This window comes from Athene noctua, chromosome 1, assembly GCF_965140245.1.
Source record: "Athene noctua chromosome 1, bAthNoc1.hap1.1, whole genome shotgun sequence".
Classification (NCBI taxonomy): domain Eukaryota; kingdom Metazoa; phylum Chordata; class Aves; order Strigiformes; family Strigidae; genus Athene; species Athene noctua.
Genome location: NC_134037.1, coordinates 106,613,286 through 106,633,957, shown reverse-complemented (window position 1 = coordinate 106,633,957; position 20,672 = coordinate 106,613,286). Strand labels below are relative to the sequence as shown.

The following is a 20,672-nucleotide window of genomic DNA, read 5'->3' as shown; positions in this document are numbered from 1 at the left end:
ACTAGTGTTGAAATCAAGGAAATGGCAGCAAAAAGACATTCTCAGGCTATTTCACAATTCAGTTTAAGCTGTTCATACTGCTGTGTTTATATGTCTCTCTACCTTAGCACAGAATAATCCAAATATCATTTCTCTTGTTTTCAAGTCAAGCGTTTCATTTCCCCACTTATTCATCTTCATGGTGGTTCAACCAACTGGAAGTGAGTATGTGCGAGGTAAGTGGCAAAGTCAGTCTGAATATTTAGTAGAATAACAGGGCAATAAGCCTACTACTCTGCTTCACAGAAGGAGCATAGGAATTGGCTTCATGCTAAACACAGTCCTCCTGAAGTCATCCCATGAGCTTTCCTACACAACCATGTACCTTCCTGCCTCAGAACCCCTAGCAGTGAGGGAGAACAGGGTGAATCCAGCCCTTGTAAAGCTTCTCAGAGTGAGGAGAGCTCACAGAACCAAACCCTTCATGCACCACACACTAGCAATGTGATTTTTGTTACTGCTTTCCCAATCGACCCAACCTGTATTTTGGAGAAGGCTCCTTTGTTGCAGGAGCAATAGTGGGTGATAGCTTTCATACCTATGCTGTTAGTGGCCTTCCAGTTCAAACTTCTGGGGAGAGAGATGAAAAAGAGCATCAACTTTCTGTGAACATGCACAGTTCACAGGTTGTGACATTCACAGTTCACAACCTGCTCGGCTGAGCTCATCCCATTCATCTCAAGCTAGCCAATGGACAGGCAACTGCTACTAACACTCTCCAGGCCTCACCAGCCTGGGTTAAATTCCAATCTAGGTAGATCCATCCAGTCTCCCGCAAAACGGGAAGAGTACAGTTTTAACTGACAGAGGTTGGTTAACATAGACCTCTTGCACAGAGAGCAAATTAAACAGTGCATCCCACAGAACCCAGTAGGCCAGCGGTCTTAGCTCCGTCACGGATGACTGTACTGAGTATACTATAAACCATGTCCTAAATTGCTTTTCCTGTGAACGTGGACCTAGAAGGGGTAGTGTCCTACTGCAATAGGTCTGGAGCACAAAGTACTCCCTGTTACCTAAGGCTGCAGAGTACCGCACATAAGGCAATGTACCTTTGAACTGCTGTTTCCTGAACAAACCATCAACTATCCTTTTCCTCCCTCTATCTGCATACTTATACAGCCCCATGACCACAGTTTTTAAGTGCACATCTAACATTCATTGCAGTCGGTGGTAGCTCTTTTACTTTTGCTGCCTCATCTCACTTGGAGCTCTCCCATCATTTCATTCCTTTAAACCACTCAGACATTTCCCCTCTTCAATTAGTCCCTTAAAATTTTCCTTCCTCTTAAGCTTATGATTATTCTTTCATTAGAGAATTTTATGGTGCCCTCTAAGGAGAACAAAATGAAATATTCCCCCCAATTACACTGTCATGTTCTGTACAGCAAAATAATGTTCAACTTGTAAGAAATGAGCCAATGCACAGACTGATAATGAAGGTAACACCATCAAGTTTCACTCTCTTCTGGAAGGGTAAAAGAGCAAAACTGAATATACAGTCATAAAATATACAAAATTAAATAGGCCTCTGCAAATGAAAGTTGCCTGTGAAAATAGTTTCCAGGTCTATGGTTTTAATTACTACATAAATGAATGGAAAACAGGATTAAGGAATTTGCACAATTGTTACACATCGTATTTGGAATCACAGCATTTTTTTCAGTTACAATAGCATGAAGGCATAATCCAATAAAGGCCAACTGAACTGGATCCAGCTTCTCCCTAATATTTTGGTTTGGTAGACAAGAATCTGAAATCATTCTCCAGCAGCGCTCACATGGGACTGAAACATGCAATATTGGGGTGATCTTGCAAAGCTTCCTCATTTCTCCTCAGGCTTTGGATTTAGATTTGCACGGATGAAAAATGTTTATGAGTTCCAGTCATTCGGCTTTGCTCATTTACCAGCTCTGTTTGTAAACAAGATTTCAAGCATTGACTGAACCCTGGACCTCTATCTCCTCTAAAGAAGTCCTTTAAGTAGACAAAGCCACTGGGTACAAAAGCAAAGTCTGCACAGGAGTTACAGTGTTAAAACCGCTCTTGTGCCCTTGTAAGAATCCATTCATGTTTGAAACCATTCATGTTTGCAAACACAAAAGCTTGAGACTTTTCATCCATGGCTAGAGTAGACTTTTCATTTTCTCCCCCCTTCCTTTTCCTGTTTTTCTTTTACTGCCATGCACATTGATTTTAGCCTGAATAAACTGCTCATGAGTGGTTGTTCTTTACATGTCTTCATGTAAGTCAATTACCTGGGAAGAATTTAGCATGCTGCACCAGCTCATTCAAGCTTTTCTTCCTCAAGCTTAAAATCTCCCTAACTCCCCTCTCATTCACAGGTCTGCTCTTCATCTCCAGCTGGACTGAAATCCAGTAAATATTACACTTACAAGGTAACAGGTCTGGAATGTGAAGCATCTAAATCTCAGCAGAGTCTCTTCCTGGCATCTCAACACATGTACTTTGTTGCCTAGTGCCAAGCAGTATTCAACTGGCTTTATTCAATTCAAATGAAGCCATTAAATCCCAGCACTGTATAAACATTGTTTACCGATCAAAACCATAGTTAAGAGAAATGCCTTCCTAAGAGAAGAGACAAGTGCTACTTGACTTTAGAGTCCCCAAAAAGCGCAGTGTCTCAAATAAACCTTTAAACCTTGAATATATGTTTACATTTTTACCACTCTTCATAAACAAAAGACAAGAGAAAGAAGCTAAAGGCTGTTTTGTGATGCTCTGTCTGCCTACAGGAGCCTTCTCTGTGACATTATCATCTGCACAATAACAAGGATCAAAGCATGAAAACCTCTGACATTTTATAACAAGGTTTACAGAATAGCACTGAGATCCAGCTGAAGGCCTTTCCTGGATGGAGAGTCTGGCACACATCTGATCATTGCCCTGCTTATACATAATTATCCCGACCGTTGAATGAATTAGGGAAGCCAGACTGAAGGCATCTGCTCAGAGCTATCTTTCACAGCTAAGAAGGCAGAAGAGGATGCATTTACCTGGCCTTTTCCTTACATGCAAAAGATACTGCTGATGCTGAACAGTAAGAACAGAGTCATAAAGCAACCATTAAGTTCAAATCCTGTTTATAATAAAGGGTTATTGAATGGCATCACACAGCATGGCTTGGGAAGGAAAACTCCAAGCACTTCTCGCCTGCTAATCTAGGGTTGTGTCTGTACAGGTTCAGTCTTGACAAACGCTAACTTCCGAGTGCTCTGTTCAAAACTGCAAGACCCCCTAAGGGTGGAAGAGCTCTTCTGAATTTAATGTTTGCTTCTACTAACTTAACTGTATGGATTAGATGCTTCACATCTAGCACAACGAGTGAGGAAGAGACAGGATTCTCAGCTTAGAAACTTCTCTCCCATGTGAACGCAGTGGTTGGCCATGCCTACATACTAATACGTATTTAGCTCTGAATGGTTTAGCTGACTACATTGTAAAGACTCGTTTAAGTGAGATGCACTGACTTGTTTAAGAAGCATTTATAGGTCAGCATGGGGAAAAATGATAATACATTGTGTAGAATTCAAAACACAGGTAAGAAATAAACACATCTTTCTCCTCCTTCCAGAGCATTCAGTGGTCTCAGATCTTTCTCAGTGGCACTGTAACTAAATGTAAATGGATCTTCCTCTTACTGCAAATTACAGAACTCTTCACCTCAATGGTTCACCTGGCTGAAGCTGTAACACTGTTGAATTAGTAGTGTCTGTGATAGAAGCAAAGAAGACCCAACTGAAACATCTACACAATATGCTGAAAGTAGAGGTGTCCAATATTTCCTCTGAGAGGTAGTGTTAACAAGAAGACATCTTACTCAGCGACAGAAAATTTACCTCAAATATAACTTTACTAATCCAATATAGGCTATATGGTGCTCACATACCCTGAGGCAGAAAGTTATGCCTTGCTAACCTAATCCCCAGAAGCATGAAAGCTCACTGTCCTCCTCATGTGAGGAGTGCATTTCTCTACTGAAGCTAAGGAAAGAGGACTACTCCATAATGACATGCCTGTTACGACAGCCTGCAGTAAGGCTAAACAGAATACTAAAAAAAACCCCCATACATTAAACCACCAGCTAAAGAATCCTTCTACCATTAAGCCTGACCACTAAACTGCTCACAGGTAACGAGACCCTACTGGCAGGTAAAGAGATTGCCATGTGTGCAGAGGGCAGTATCTTGCCATGGTCTGCCACAGCCACCTGCTGGGAAGGACAAAAGGATTCCCACCTTGTCCTGTTGTGAAGGAGAGATGGCCAAGGCAATAGATATATCTCAGCTCAATATTAGACATGAGAGAAGCATAGAATATTGTTAACTAATGGCTCCACTTCAGTCTCTCTTTGTTGATACCAGGTCCAGAACTGCATTGCCCTGGACTGAAATTCAGGTTTTACCTCTCAAAATACAAAGTAGAAACAAACAAAAACGCTTTGAATCTGAAAAGACACCAATACTTGGCACAGACACTTACGCAAGAACCTCTGACTAGTGGCAAGATGTGGGAAGACCGTTGCTTCTCAGACTCTCTTGTTCCATTTGAACATTTTTTTAACCCAATGCTAGAAATGTTCTAGATATTGATGACTAGAAGTGATGTATTCCAACACTCTGGTTTTTTACTCAAAACCACCCTTTTCCAATCTGATCTAAATTGTGGTTTCCAACCTTCATTGGTCCAAGCACATTAAGAGTGAGTAAATAATGCTGTTTCGAGCAATTGAGAGCCTCCTCAGCTCCCTCCAGAACAGCAATATGATTAAAAAAAAAAAAAAAAAAGTGTATTGCCAAAAACTACAGTCAAGAGTTTGAGCTTTTCAAGCTCTAATATTTGTTATTGCTATCACAAATCTTTGCTATTTCTGATAGTCAAAAAAAAAAAAAAAAAAAAAAAGAAAATAAAAAGAAGATAATTTTTCTGAAACCTTTCAGGCTAACATAGTAAGATGTGCTAGACAGCTTTCCGAGTTTCAAAACCATCCTATTTCAAATACTGGTTAATGTAAAACTGGAGAGTTGCCTTGTCTGGAGTAAAATCATATACAGATTGAAAAAGGATTAAGTTTTTTGTTACAATATATGCAATTTTTATATTTTAACCTTCCAGTGTCTGGAACGGAAGAGGAGAGTTGGGGAATAAGGAGAACAGAGAATGGTACAGTTCACTGTGACAGCTGCTGCTGCAGGTAGGTACTCTCTTTTCACAATACACAAGGTAACACGGGCCATTATAGACACCTGACTGTTATTTTATAGTGTAGCCCCTCCTTGTGACAGGTTAACACATGAGAAAATGGCACAACTTCATATCATAGTGGGCACTTAGTTCTTGTCTGTGCTATTCATAGCTGACTGTTCCAGTTTACAAGGCTAGACTAGTTTTCCTGTGTCCAAATAAAACAGCTCGATGGATCCAGATGGATTTTCCAAAGATAAATGTCTTTTCCTGAGATGTTACGAATATCAGTCACTCAGAGTGTGGCCACCTGCTTCAGATTCACCTGCAGAGGACTAGGGTATAGATACACATTACCAAGACTGAGTTTCTGATTCTTTTTTATTGGTGAGTTTTATCAGCCACTGAAGGAGACATCATGATAAGAAAAGTGTAGTGCAGAACAGCTCTGCACTAGAGGTATCTGAGTGACAAGGGTATGGACACACATGATGAGCGGGCTCACAGTATCACCAAGACAATGGAACTACACCCAAGCTTAACAACAGATTTCTTCTTTTTTGCCTGCTATTTTTAATGGAGATTTTTTGTCAATTAATTTTAATCCTTTACCTCTACCTGAAGTTTCACCTATTTTATTTTACAATTTTTGCAGTAATTGCAAAATAAATTGACTTCATATTTGCAAGCAATTTACTTTTTGCTTTTTTAAGTACACATAAATGTTTGAGACAAAATTCACTAGAAAAAGAGGCATGCATACAAACATACACATACATATATGCACACAAGGAAACCAAAAATATAAAACAATATATATTTCAGACTAACAAGATGATATCCAACTAAATATTAGAAAAAGATGTTCTGACCATTTATGATTCAGAAGGATCCAAAACTAACGCAGACTCCAGACAGAGATCACATTCAATGAAAGAGCTCCACAAATTGCATCATACAACACCATGACTGCGATAATGAATATGGATAGCAATTACAGAGTCAACGTCTGCATTTCTTAAAGATCAAAACAGACTAAGAATGCATCAGTGGCTTCTCGGAATAACCTAAAGAATGATCTGAAAGCACATTAGTTCAACGGAGCATGAAAACTATGGTGGCTCTTCACAGCAAGTTTTAAATTTTCTGCTCTACATGTGTTATTAGTCATACTTCCTACTAGTGGGGCTCTACAGGTATTCTGCTGACCTGTGCCTACAGAAGTAGGGCTCCAGAAATAGTCTTTACTGCTTTAGTCATATGACACTTGCACAAATTACTCAGGATTCTCAAGATTCTTAAGAACATATTCAGAGGGACACTGGAAAGGAGGTTGTGAAACAGGGAACTGTTCAGAGTGTTTGCTATTGAGTAGGGTGTTCTGTCTGAAGTACTGGCTGCATACCCTGGTGGCAGAGTCCTTCTAAACACTGATACAAAAGAACACGTGACAGTGAAATATTGTACATATTTACACAAAACACAATATGCTTCAGGACTACTGTAGCTCCACCTAACTGAAGGCTGACTTCCTTTTGAAAGGAAAAGCTCAACATTTCAGAGGTGGAACCTCAGAATTCACAATGAAGGTGTCTTCAAAATACACACACAAATTACATCTGTAATGAGGAGGTGATGCCTTTTTTCCTGGCTTTGTATATATGATACACAAATACTATAACACTACAGGATCACACACTCAAATGAGAAGTATGAGACATCAGCTAACCATCCTATAGTCATGCCAAGTAACAAAGAACAAATATTTGCCATTTTCAAATTTACAGAATAGGTTATTTTACATACAAAAAAAGCATTACTAGAACCTAGAAGATGCAGACCCATAACAAAAAGTAATCACAAATATTAAAATGACTGATAAAATAGCCAACAAAAATGGTTCAACTTCAAGCACATGGCAAGACGAGGGTTGATAGTGTATGGCAGATAAATGAGTTCTCACTGCAATGCTGCAGCAAAAATAGTGTTCTCAGACTGCAAGGAAAGGTGAAAATAAGTCTTTTACTACAGAAATTCATGGAGATCACACACACAAAAATAATCTTCCTTTCAGTGCTGGACATCTCTTTCTATTAGGATAGTGTAAAAATGGAGAGAAGTCAGAGCTAAGCAAGGAGATCTAGTGGCTCCAGAGTCTGATGAACGCCAACAAAGACTGAATACCTATATGAAAAGCAATGCAATGGGTCAAAACTCAACCATGCAGACACATCTGAAGTGTGTAGTCATCAAAACATGCCAGTTTTGGGGACAGTGATATCATAACCTTGGAGTCCACCTTGCTCACTAAGAGAAGTTATGGAGCTGCTGCATTATATTTTAGGCAGTTCTCGCCTCTAGTTGATAAAAACTGAGAAGACAATTGAGTGGACCAGAAAGAAAAAAGTGAAGAACTGACACACACACACACACACACACACACACACACACACCAAAAAAAAAAAAAAATTAGAATGTTTTTAGACTGTGATATTCGGTGTAGTTTTCTATTTGGTTTGACGTGATTCCATATTTCACCTAACTGTAGCTGGCAGTTAAGTGGCTATTTTAAATCAATAAGCCAAGTGGTCTTTAAAAGTAGTGCAAGTGTCAACTTCCAAAAACTTGGCCTTTAAAAGTAGACTCAATGAAAAAGGACATGCCAGCAATGATGGGGAAACAAACTTGCCAAGCAGATCCTTTGTAACCTCACCATGTATATAGTTGAGTTCTTAACTATACTTTCTAGAAGGAGGAAGTAATTAGTGACTTCTCACATAGAAACAACAAGTTTGGAGGAGATTAAATATGGCACACCTATTCTCCAGATTTGCCACTTATAAAAATCAAAACTTTGCAGTTGACTTCGAAAAGTAATTAAAAGAAATACAATGCAAGCACGTCAGAAGCAGACTCTGCTCTCAGATCAACTGGAATAAACCAGGGCAGTTCCCCCTGCAGTGGACACAACTGCTTGAAGTTTTGGCAGCTAAGGATCCAGTACATGAACATATAGTTCATTTTGAAAATAAGTTACCAAAATGCTAATCTAAGGATTAGGTGAACAGCACCTACTTAGGATAAACCGCATCTCTGGTTAAACTGTGGCACCACTTGCCAAAAGCACTGCAAACACATAACGTTCCCCTCTCCCTTGCCAAGAGTACAGGGAAGGACACCTAGATACAGCAAGGGAGTCACCAAGACTTGAAGCAAAAGGGAAGAGAAAAGAAAGGTAAAAAAAGATGAGCTCATATGCAAAGTAACATAATCCATGGATCAAATATAGGCCACTGGAAAAAATGATGCTCAGAAGTCACTAATAATTTCAGGAGACAAAGCACCACTGTCCTAGAGACCTGGGCCAGGTACTGTGCTGGCATGAAACTCAAGTAGTCCCCATCCAAGGAAACAAAGCCCGAAGAATGAAGAATATTATGTTTCTCACAAATATCAATTTTATGCTCTGGAATAGCAAATCTAGCCAATGTTGTACACTCAGTCAGAAAAATGATACAGCTTTGTTTTGATTTCTTGAAAAGAGTATGAAAAAGTTACTTCCTAAATCATTTGGTTATTTCAAAATAGAGGCCTGAGAGAAAATGCTTAGAAGTTATTTCTTCATTCTTTTCATAGCTTCCATTTTTTGAAAGGGCACCAAATCCTAATTCCATCTGAAAAAAAAAGAACAAAGATAATAATGCAAGATGGGGAGGGTCAGAGCTAAGCTCTGTTGTTCTCATTTGATAGCCTCCTGTAAGCATCTGTGGAGAGCCCTGAATAAAAGATACTACAGAACGCTACTCATCATCTCTTGGATTGGTTTTTAAAACAAAAAAGGTATGACCATGACACTGCTCAAATCTGACAAGTGATTTTATACACAGCTAGCAACTCAGTTCGCTGTTTGCAATATATTTCCACAGAAGGGATTCCCAAGGTCTTCACACTTCTCCAAGTGTGTAGCAAGCTACAAACCAATTAAGTGACCAGTTGGTGAACAAGGGCCATACACAATGTAAAAAACCCCAGACACACATGATTAGAGACAGAGACCCAGGGCACAGATGCATTCAGTCCCTCTCTCCGTTTTTCTACCTCTCTTATACAAGCAATGCAGGTCTAATGCACACTCTAGGATGCAACGCACTGTGGATACTTGCACATTTTTCTACACTTACCTAAACTTTTGAAAAGATCTGCCACAAATTAATACATTACTCCTTATCTATTTTACTGTTCCTTATTGCTTCTAGTAGCAGTTACACTTACATGTAAGAAAAGACAGTTTTAAATATACTGTCAAGTACATAGTACCAGAAGGTTGGAATAGAGCAACTTATGCTATTCATTTAAAAACAAAAAAAAGGCCAGAGGCTGGGGGTGTGGGGGGAGAGGGAGGGGAATAAGAAATAGTGAGGAATTAAAGACAGAACAAGAGTGGAAAAATATTCAAACAAACTATTTGTTAGCACCTGGAAGGAAAAAAGGAGTTGAGTAACAGCTCAGATGGACTTGTCAGAAGCAATTAGTGTCCATACAACTTGAAGTGCCTTCAGGACTGGATAATAAGCTTTGCAAGTAGAAGAGAAACCACAGATGGCATTTATCTTGACTTCAGTAAGCTTGGACACTGACACGCCCATTAGCAAATGAGGGAGATATGGTCTAGACAAAAAAATACAGTAGGTAGGCTGCAAGACTGGGAAACTTCCCTGAGAAAGCAGTTATCAGTGGTTCCTAGCTAAAACAGAAGCATCTACCCCACTAGGTGCTGCAGATGAATGAGATTACTACAGAGCTATAAAACATGGTGTAATGAGTAAACTGGGGTTGCTCAGCCAAAAGAGATGACTGAAGGTGTTACATAAAAACAGCCTTCAGGTATGTAAACAGCTGCCACAAAAAGCAGGGGAATAATCTATTTTCCATGTCCATGATAGATAAATTAGGACAGAATAGGTTGCAGAGGGAGGGTGTGGTGGTGACTGGAAGCCTTTAAGAAAAGGTTACATAAATATCTATCTTGAATATCATGGCTACAGTCTACACCCTCTTCTTACACAGGACCAGTGGAGCAGCCTCTTGGAAGTCCCTCCAGCTCCATATTTCTTGTGTGATAACTGGCTGTTGGCAAACAGCTCATGTTCCTGAACAGGCTTAACGAATACATCTACTGATTCCTATATGTGTCAGATATGCAAAGTAATTCTGGAATGTATGTCATTAGGTCAGGTCTCAGAGAGTGCAGATCAATACAAGAACTCTAACAACATCAACAGACCCGCCCTGCAGCCAGCCTCAAACCATGCTCAGTATGCAGTTGGGAGCACAGAGCTGAAGCTGCCGTGCACAGAAGGCTCCCACTGCAGCCCGAGTGAGTGACAGGCTTCTAAAACCCTTCCTGTGGGAATGACTTCTACGTGCTATAAATGACAGACCTACCGGACAGATTAACTTAAAAACTTTAACAATGTTTCTTCGAAGCATTCAGTTTTCTGGGTAATGCACTTTGAAGTCTGCTGCAACTATCCTGCAACTAGCTAATAAACTGTAACAGCTCCTTAAGTTAAAGGCGTAAGCCTTGCGCTAAAGGAATTTATACCAGGATATTTGAAATATATAATAATGCAAGTGTAATAAGTAAATTCTCTGTGGTATTAATATCAAGTTCATGCTTGAAACAACACATTAAATAATTATAACTGATACTCCATCCCATGGTCTTGAATTCCCCAAACTAGGATGCTGTGTTGTACAGTACTTTCCTCCATTGGTGATACATTACCTTTGGATTGCTTATTATATTGCTTGAAAAGTTATATTCAGTGTGAAGAGTGACGGCAAAGTTTTAGTAAAATTACTACAATTTTTTTTCCTTAGTCTTTGGCATTATTTCATGCTAAACTTTGAACTTGCTGCTTTCACTGACACGCATTTCAAGTTTAAAGCAGAACAGTCCGATAGCTGAAGCCAAAAGTTTGACCTCCATTACAACTGTTGTAATCTTCTGGGAAAATATCCTCTTGACTCTAATTTCTCTTTTCAGACTCACCATGCTGCTGATGAGAAATAATAGTTATTGGGGCTGTAAGGCCAAGATTAATGTCTGGCCCTGAAAAAAAACCCCAAACCAAAACAAAAAACCCCACCAGTAGCACTGAATGACACATGAAGTGTCTCCATTTCTCATGTATGATCACTTCCTAGATAAGCTTGCTGGACTAGTGCAGCCGTGAGATGATGAACACTATCACATGAAGAAATATTTAAGATCACATGAAAGCCTCTGGTTTTGAGCACACATGGCTTTTGCAGTGTAACTGATTATACCATGGAGCATCATTATCTGACTTGTCAGTTTAGACAGGAAGGTCTGTAAGGCTGGGAGAAGTACTGCGAGATCAACAGTGCCTCACGCAACAGGGTCCTGATCTCTCACTGGGGCTTGAGTAACTACTGTAATACAAGTATTACGGCATTCTTCACTTTGTCTCAATTGGATAGTGTTGTTAGATGGATGCAGCATGTTTCTATCAAGAAATATTTGGCCACGCTTCTGCTGGAGTGAAATGATCCCTGTAAATATATGGACAAACTGTGGCTGGCCCTTGGCTCCACACATCAGAAAACCTCTGTCAGCAGCTCCAATATGGGGTGAAAGTTGGCTGATGCACTAGCAGGACCAGAATGGGAGCAAAGAAAAGGATCTCTGTTACAGGAGCTGTGGAGAGCCCTGACTCACCAAACATGGGCAGTTACAGCCTCCCCAGCTGGACTGTTCCTACCCATGGATGTTTTACTTAGCACCTCTCAATAAGACAAGGAGGGGAAGAAAAAAAGAAGAAAAAAAAAAAAAAAAAAAAGGAATACCCAGAGTGAACTTCTTTCTTTTTTTTTCAGTTTTTCCAGCATAGAAGAACAAGACTGCTTTCACGTAGATTTTTTTCTTTTGTGACATCAATGAAAGTTCAAAGTGCCTTGTCAAAAGTGATGAAAAAGTTATGAACAACACAGAATAGCAGCCAATGACCTTGAACTAAGAGTGCTCCTGCCTACCTGCTTAGCTGTCAGTACCCAAAATCAGTACCACTGTTTCGTAACAGTAAAAGATGGGTATTTTGGTATTTACTTGAGGTTAACAAAGTCTCTAAGGCAGAAGGATCTCAGGCTCTCACAGGCTTTCCAGCTTCCAGTCAGAAACATGAATTCTTATCAGAAAGACTCTGAAGGAGCAAATGCCATTTGTGCAGCACACATGATGTATTTGCTCTTGGTGGTATTGGTTGCTTTTAGCCAAGTCAGCCACTGGCAATTTTTGAGTCCAAACTGAGAAGCATGAGTTTCAAAAATCCAAACTAGAAGTTTGTAAAGCTCATCTCACCATACCTAGACTTTTACAAAAGCAGATAAAACAAAGTCTCTTCCATAAGTTAAACAAAATGTTTCTTCCACCTTGGAAAACTGCATGGGAAGATGAGAGAAGTTTCATCATCTCACTGAGGCTTTGTACTTCTTTGAGGCTTCCCATCACTGTGGTGCAACTGTAGAAATCAGCTCCTCGAGTTATCTTTAGTAACCAACGGTTCTGTCAGTTGTGACTTTAGGTCAAGTCAGGAACCCCCTCATCATTTGCTGACTTCACTCAAGGTTCACAGCAAAAGCTGAACCAGTACAGATACAGAGAAATATATCACTTACAAAGGTGGCATGAGAATCCATGGCATCCTCAAGTATCTCCAAAATGCCTTAGGAAGAAGGCAAGAGAACACTGACAGATTTGGGCATGTCAGACTTGGAGGCAAGTAATAGAAAGCCTTCTCCACGGGAGTCATTTTCACATTGGGACTTCTTCTGAAACATGTCTGTGACAAAACCATGAAAGAGAATAGATGCTTCCAAACTTCTCAGAAGCTTAGAAGACAAGTCTTCTCACTGGTGTATTTCTGACGAAGGCCCCAACAATGGAGACCGAGGAATTAAGTTTAACAAGGTTTTACCAGGAAACCTGCAAAATGTCATATCAAATAACGCTTCGTGAAATAAAGCATTTGCAGTGTTGCTGACAGTAACTTGTCTGTAGGTCCCCAAAGCCAGAATGCAATGCTGAAGCACTCCTCTTGCCCAACACTTCATCTCAGCAACAGGGCTCAGGTACTCTGCATTGCTTAGGGCTCCAAAATCAAACTCATAAATCCAAACATAATCAGAACTTTGAAAAAGAAAAGAAAAAAAAGATACAGAAATCAGAACATTACAGTGTGCACCGACCCTAAATACACTAAATATAACGGAACAGGATAGACCATAGACCTAGATTCTATTCTTAACAGGAGAATCTTATGTGGATGATTACACAAAAAGGGGATTCATACAAAGTGACAGTGATGGTGACTAGGCATGTGGAAGCACTCATCTTCCCTTACTGGGTATTCAAAATTGGAGACAGAGAAACTTGTGCTGGATTACCCAGCACAGATTAGTATTTTTAATCTATTGCTAAGAGCAAGTTGCTCTCTCCTCTTCTTTTCTTTTTAAAAAAAAAGTGAGTGGGCCTCACTGCTCAGCTATTCTAACTGGAAGATTCGAAAGCAGTCAGGAAATTTCACGACTGCCTTGCAGAGAGCGGAGGAGATGAAAGCGAGTCCCACGGCACAGGCTCTGTTCCTCTCGCCCCACCTCTGCCAGGAAGCGCTCCTGTTCCGCTGGCAAGCGGTGCAGCTGGCTGCCTTCTCCTGCTCAGCCAAGGGTCCAGAGAACAGCCTTTCCAAACTATTCCCTGGCTGGAGGAGGAAATGAAAGCAAGTCATTTTCAAGAAAAGCAGGTTGGATTGTCCAACCCTTTCACTCTGGGGAGAAAAAAAGAAGAAAAAGGAATTATACAAGAAGTAAAAGTGTAACGGAGAAGGAAAGGCAAAAGAAAACTACGTTTTTTTGTGTTGCAGAGAAGTCAAGACTCACAGACTCAAAGCACAGGCAACACATCTTTAAATGATTAAGATAAAGACAGTGGGTAATAGATGAATGTTAGAGACAGAGGCAAGTGAAAGTTTTTAACGACATTAAATATCACACAATCTCTCCTGCCTCGTTACAGTAATTACAATTAAAATGATTTACATCCTGGTCCAGTGTAAATCAGGAATGGAAAAGCACAGAGATTGCAAACCTCTCTTATCGAAAACTCTCCAGCCAGCAGAAGACAGTGCCACTAGCTGCCTGCATGCAGGAAATGCACAGCACACCTGCCTGCCCATGTGGAGGTGCTCAGCTTTCAGCTCCTTCCCCTCCTTTTACCTCAACTGGCCTAGGAAGCTCCCAGGCAGCTTGCCTCTGAAGATCCCTAAAATGCTTCATGGACCGCATGGAAAATGTGGCTGCTCACTGAGCCCAGAGACTACTAATGAAATGGACATGGAAGGATTAGGAGTTGCAGAATGAACAGTACAGGACAAAGAAGCCTGGAGGAGCTCATCTGAAGAGCTTCACATACAACTAGCCCCAAATCATGCTATCAAATCACAGCTATCAGAAGATTCATGTTCAATACCTGGTCATTCTCTTTTATGCAGTAACTTGTCAAAACCAGATTGTTCCCTGAAGATACTTGTTAGGGTTTGTTCCAATTCAGTGTTAAGAGCATGGACTCAATGAGAGTATCAACTCTTACTATTTAAGTACAGATATTCCTAAATCCAAGGTGTTTTTACTAAGTCCCAATCACTAGGATGAGTTATGATCTATAATGCCCTCTACACTATTTTTAACACAAGTGAAATTTCTTTATGGGTTAAGGGCTCAGACCTCTGGGTGTGGTAGGAAGAACACCTCCACTAACTACTTTGCAACATCGAGTCACCAACTGAGTCAGTGACTTGGAGGTGTCCCATATCTTGTGTTACTGAATGTGGAAAAGAAACCCAAAACCATTATTTACCTTCCAAAATTATGGTTTCTGGCAACAGAACTAATCTCACAGCTGGAGTGTCTGGCCCCTTGCTTCTCTGAGGAAAGAGTCACCAATTGTATGAGCACTAGATAACCCATTACCACCTACCTCCTCCTTCATAGTGAGGAGCTGTGGGTGGTACCGCTCCCACCAGCACAAGGGCAACCAACTCTGTCAGGCCACACCTTTGTATCTGGTTTCTGCTGAGATACGATAACTCTCTGATCAGCTGGTTTCTAGAGACCCTTTCTTTTAGGCTGCTGGCACCTCAACAATTAAGCAGTTTCAAGGAGCCAGATGTAGGTACTGTTTTACTTTGACGATGGAACTGAGGTGCTTTGGTTACCCAGATGTGACAGGAAAGATTCATAGCTTAGATGGAAGTGATCACCTCATGTTCTGCACAAAATCAAGAAGTCCCAAAGAACTGCACACATTCAGGTTTAGTATTATGAAGGAGACATTCATACAAAGATGAATGTAACAATGAGCTGAATCGATTGGACAGCAGTGTTTACAGAGAAAACTGGAAAAGATAACAGACAAATGCTTAGTTTGCCAGACAGGTAGAAATGACAAATAAGATCAACCAGGTCAGAAAACTGTCTGTGATAGAAACTGAATGCAACCATAATAAGATAAAATTTTTAAAATGCAATTATATATTACAAACAAAAGTAATAGCTGCTGAGAACTACTATATGTCAGAAAATAAGAACTGCAGATAACAGATGAGAAAAATCAAACAGGCGTACCAGCCAAGTATCTTAACAATGAGATTTACTTAAGTACAAAGGAAGCTTAATAGTGATATTCACCCATTACAAGATAAAAACTGTTGAAATAATAATACAGAAATATGAAATAGACTTTTGGAGGTAAAAAAGTCAAGAAATGATAAGATGAAAAGACACTTTTTTTCATTCCAGCAGAAACCCAGAAGGTCTTGAAACAATCACTACTACAATCAGACACTGCAAAACAAGCAAGATCAGATAACTTGCATCAAGACTTTTAAAAGACCTGTCCAAGGAACTATCTAAATTATTAAAACGAGCTTTCAATAAATCCCAAACACTGGAAAATATCTTAAGGATTCGAGGCAGAACATATTTGCTAATATACAGTCTTAAACAGGGCAACCCATGTTATCTCCTATGCACAGTCAGCCTTATACTGATCCCAGAAAAAATATGCAAAGTGCCAGGAATGAGAATCAGCTCAGATGAACTAAGCGAGTATAACCAACACCAGGTCAAGAAAAACAGATCCCACTGGTCCAGTATCTTAGTGAGTAATACTGATAGTCCTATTGGTAAGACAACTGTTTTAATATATGTGCTTCGGTAGCTGCAAGACATTTAAGCTGGTGCTACACAGTGATTTCATTAGGAAACGAACAATAGGACACCAACATGGCCAGGCAGTAAAGGAATCAAAGCTTGTGTTTTTATGAGACTCAAAATACAATGGTAAACAGCTTAGACTATATATTAGGAAGCATTTCTTTCCAGAAGGGGTTGTTGGGCATTGGAATGGGCTGCCCAGGGAGGTGGTGGAGTCCCCACCCCTGGAGGTGTTTAAGAGTCAGGTTGACATAGTGCTTAGGATATGGTGTAGTTGGGAACTGTCAGTGTTAGGTAAATGGTTGGACTGGATGATCTTCAAGGTCTTTTCCAACCAAGACAATTCTGTAAAACCATTATTGAGAGATAAGCTTCCAACAAGGTACCGTAAGGCTCATTTTACTGTACTCTACTATCTAATGTTTTAATCCATCACCTGGAAGGAAACTAAACCATTATTAACCAACTGCACATGACAATGATATGGATGTGACAAATTAGTATGACGCATCACAAATACAGTGACTTGAATCTCGAATTACCAAGATGTAAATGTCAGTAGAATCAATACGAAAATACAACTCCAGGACAGAGAAACAAGACCATACTTACAGAGTAGGGGACTGCATTCTGAGAGTCATCACCTCTGAAAATGTCTTAGGGAGGGGGCATGATGGTGGATAATTACCCAAGTATGAATTTTCACTTGTCCTTGTAGAGCTCCTGGCAAAGTTACTGCCAAAATTAGCTGCATAAATTGTGTAATATTGAATTACAGCAGAGTCTGCAACATGCATGTACTTGATAATGGCACAGCCACTGTTGAAATACTGTGTCCAATACTGTTGTCCACAATCTCAGCAGCATATGAAAAAAGTAGGGGAGTTTCAGAGGGAAACCGTAAGAATAACTGAAAAGGTTAGGAAGCATCTCAAGAAGCACAGCGTATTAAACTTGAAATAGCTGAGGCTTGATTACAGTCTATGGATCTGAAAGATGCTCTAAGTTGGGTAAAGCAGTCCATGCTGAACTCCTGGCTGCCTCATTGCAGGGTCTTCCAGCAGCCACACCAGCTCGCTCTCAGCCACATCAGTTCCTCCCTGCAAAACTTCCTTCTCCTGCAGGTACCTACACAGTGCCCACAAATCTGGTAACAGGTCTTCAAAATAGCAAGTGAAGGTTTAAACCTGATTCAAATACTAGAACTTGAAGTCAAACAACCTAAACCACAATGATGCTTGTTTCTAGTGAATGCAATTAATCACTGGAATAATTTACCAAGTGTGGTGTGAACTCTCTGTCAAAAAAAAATGCAGGTAGGGGGACCAGAAGACCATCATGATGGCTTCCAGCTTTTTTAACCTGTAAATGTCCATTCTACCGTAACTCAAAGCCTTCGGGAGCAACGCCAGTCTCATCTTTCTAAACTACAGTATGATATCAATTAGTCATTCGCTATGAGTGTGAACAGATCTGGAGCATTATACCCTGAGAAGAACATCTCACCCCTGCTGAGATTAGTATATCCTTCAGTTGTATGGCAACATTCATGTTCAATCAGAAACCTGCTTGCAGGTCTGGCTGTCATTACATTAAGGCATTTCATACTCTGTGACATTGATATTGCCTTAGATTAAGCAAGAGCCGAGCCCTCTGGTTTCATATCCCACATCAAATGGCTTGAGATCAAATCTCATCTCAACAGGACATAGGAAGTACCACAGAGATAAAATATAAACTAAGCTTTTTGCTTTTTTCTTTTATTTTTTTAAAAACAAACGAATAAAAACCCAACAACCTGTGGTAGATGCTGAGTCTTCCCAGGCTTTGAAAAGTATACAGCAGTGGTACAAGCATGATACGAAACAGCATTCAGGACATTTCTAATCAGCAAAGCAGATTTACCTGACTCAGGCTTCAGCCAAACAAAATGCTGTGACTCTCAAAGGCTACAAAGGAACCACTCCTTCAGGTGCTGCTTAAAACCCCAGCCACAATGACTGTTCTGCTTGCCTAAACAATCACTGCACAGACTCCAGTTTCAACACCACAAGAAAAAGTCTGGAGTGCTTTACTGAAGCAAATTAAATTGCTCCAACTTTTCATCCATGCAAAAAACATACCTCAAAAGTTTTCTTGTGAGTCACTGTGAGACATTATCAAGTCAGAGAGGCTTTATGTAAAACCACATGCACCTTCATGCTATAAGCACACCTCCTGTTCCCAAACTACTTGGCTTTCCAGCTTGTAAACTCAGCATATATCATGCATTAAACTGACTTTCAGAAGTTGTTCTCCTGGCTCCAGCTCTAGACTGAATTTTAAGATTTTATTGATAACATAAAAACACCTTGTTGACTTAGCCCTGACCTTTCTTTACAGTCCACTGCACAGGGATTTGCCACATTCTTATTCATAGCCTTTAGATTCTTCCCTGCTCTGGGCGACGAGATCTGATTTTGCACGTGTTTATAAGAAGCCTCTGGATGTGGAGTGATGAGCTTCTAGACAAAAACTCGCTGTAGGGAGAATGATGGAGATATATTACAGCATGTTTATTTGCCAAGACCTTTCCAGTCAGATGGCCATTTATTTTAGACAGGGGGAGGTGTGGAATACCTAAGAAGTACAGGACATGAACTCATGCCTCCTTTTCTGTGTTCTTCAATTCTTGCCATATTGCTGCCATATGCTGTTCCCAGATGACATCTGCCATCAAATGCTTCTATCAATAAGCTACTAAGGTGTTTATTTTTAAAAGTGATTTCTTTTTTTTCTGCAAAGCCTTATGCAGAAGAACATCTCTCTTGGTAACTTAGTCAAAGGGAAAGCACCACATTACAGTAATACGTCCCAATATACCTTGAAGATGTGACCGTTCCCTGAAACAAAGGAATGGCACTTAACACCTGATCCGACGACTTTTGCAGTCAATGGAAAGACTTCCAGTGTTTTCAGCAGGCTTTGGACCAGGGCCCTTAATCTGGAGAACATACTCTTAAAAGGCAGAAAAATTGAAAGGTTTGACTGTATCACATGTATAGCTGGCCTTGTGGCAAGTGTGCATGAGGCAGATTCCTTTCCAGACTCTACCTCAACAAATACACTTCCAGCCAGAGAAAATTAAGTCTCCCAGTAAAAATGGGTAAATAATAGGACTCCAACTTGGAAGGAGGTAAGTTCCTTCAGACACATGATATTGTTGTAACTCAGTTTATAAAGATCTCTTTTTCTAGATCCTTTTGGGTCTCTCTTCTTCCCTGATTAGCAAGGGGAACATGAAATTTCCAAATTCATGGCTCCTAGCATCAGGGAGAAATGCAAGCTGGGATGGGGGAATACAAATTCAAACAGGGAGAGAAAGCTCAGACCCCCAGTAATCTGTTCCGAGTCCATCCTAACCAGGATGAAGCTGCTCGCTTAGCTCCCCTGCTTTCCAAACTGTATATCCTGGCAGGGAGCCTCTCAGTTCCTATCATACCACCAGATCAGAACAGCAGATTTATTTTTAGGAAAGCTGGAACTTGTATACGTCTGCTGCAATAGCCTGCCATCATATGCTAGGTAAACACGAAACAAGCACCACAAATGAAACGTAAAGGCATCTTTCAGTGTACCTCAATGTTGAAATGTGGCTACTTCACTTCCAAAGCGTGCATGAGGAAAAATTTGAGTATAGAGCAGTGATTGGCACAAGACATACACAGCCCTTGCTCTGCCAGGAAGGCCCAGAGCCAACTACAACAGCCAAGAAAACTGGGCTGGATCTCTCAGAGATTGGGCAAGAACAAGAACACCAAGGATCTGCATGGATCCAACATCTCCAGGCTGTTTAAAACATCCTATCATTTTGGAGAATACAATATATCACTTATCCTTCCCTGAGGACAAATATCCCCTACACACCTGTAGGCATGTGGATGAAGAAATGAACTGCCAGTACTGCATGTGTCTGTGGACCTGACACTTGGTATCCATACATTTTGCTTACTAGGTATTTATGAAGTGCTCTGTTTTGGTATTATCCAGCCAACTGTATTGATTCCTGCATCAAACCCTCGAAGCATGATGGCCAGGAACTGTGATGGAAAGGGCAGAGCTGCTCCTCCAGTGCCACATTCATGTGTGAGCAG

The 20,672-nt window shown here is 40.4% G+C and overlaps 1 protein-coding gene across 2 annotated transcripts in view; it reads right to left on the bottom strand.

The window, feature by feature from the left end:
• The window catches only part of TGFB2 (transforming growth factor beta 2), a 66,274-nt gene that overhangs the window by 36,447 nt on the left and 9,155 nt on the right, over positions 1 to 20,672 (bottom strand). Inside the window, exon 2 of one of the 2 annotated variants that reach the window (XM_074897234.1) lies at positions 20,279 to 20,295. The exons of the other annotated variant lie outside the window; for it this stretch is intronic. Coding sequence (XP_074753335.1) covers positions 20,279 to 20,295 — 17 coding nt within the window. The remainder of the gene's footprint in view (positions 1 to 20,278; positions 20,296 to 20,672) is intronic. 2 annotated transcript variants of the gene reach the window in all.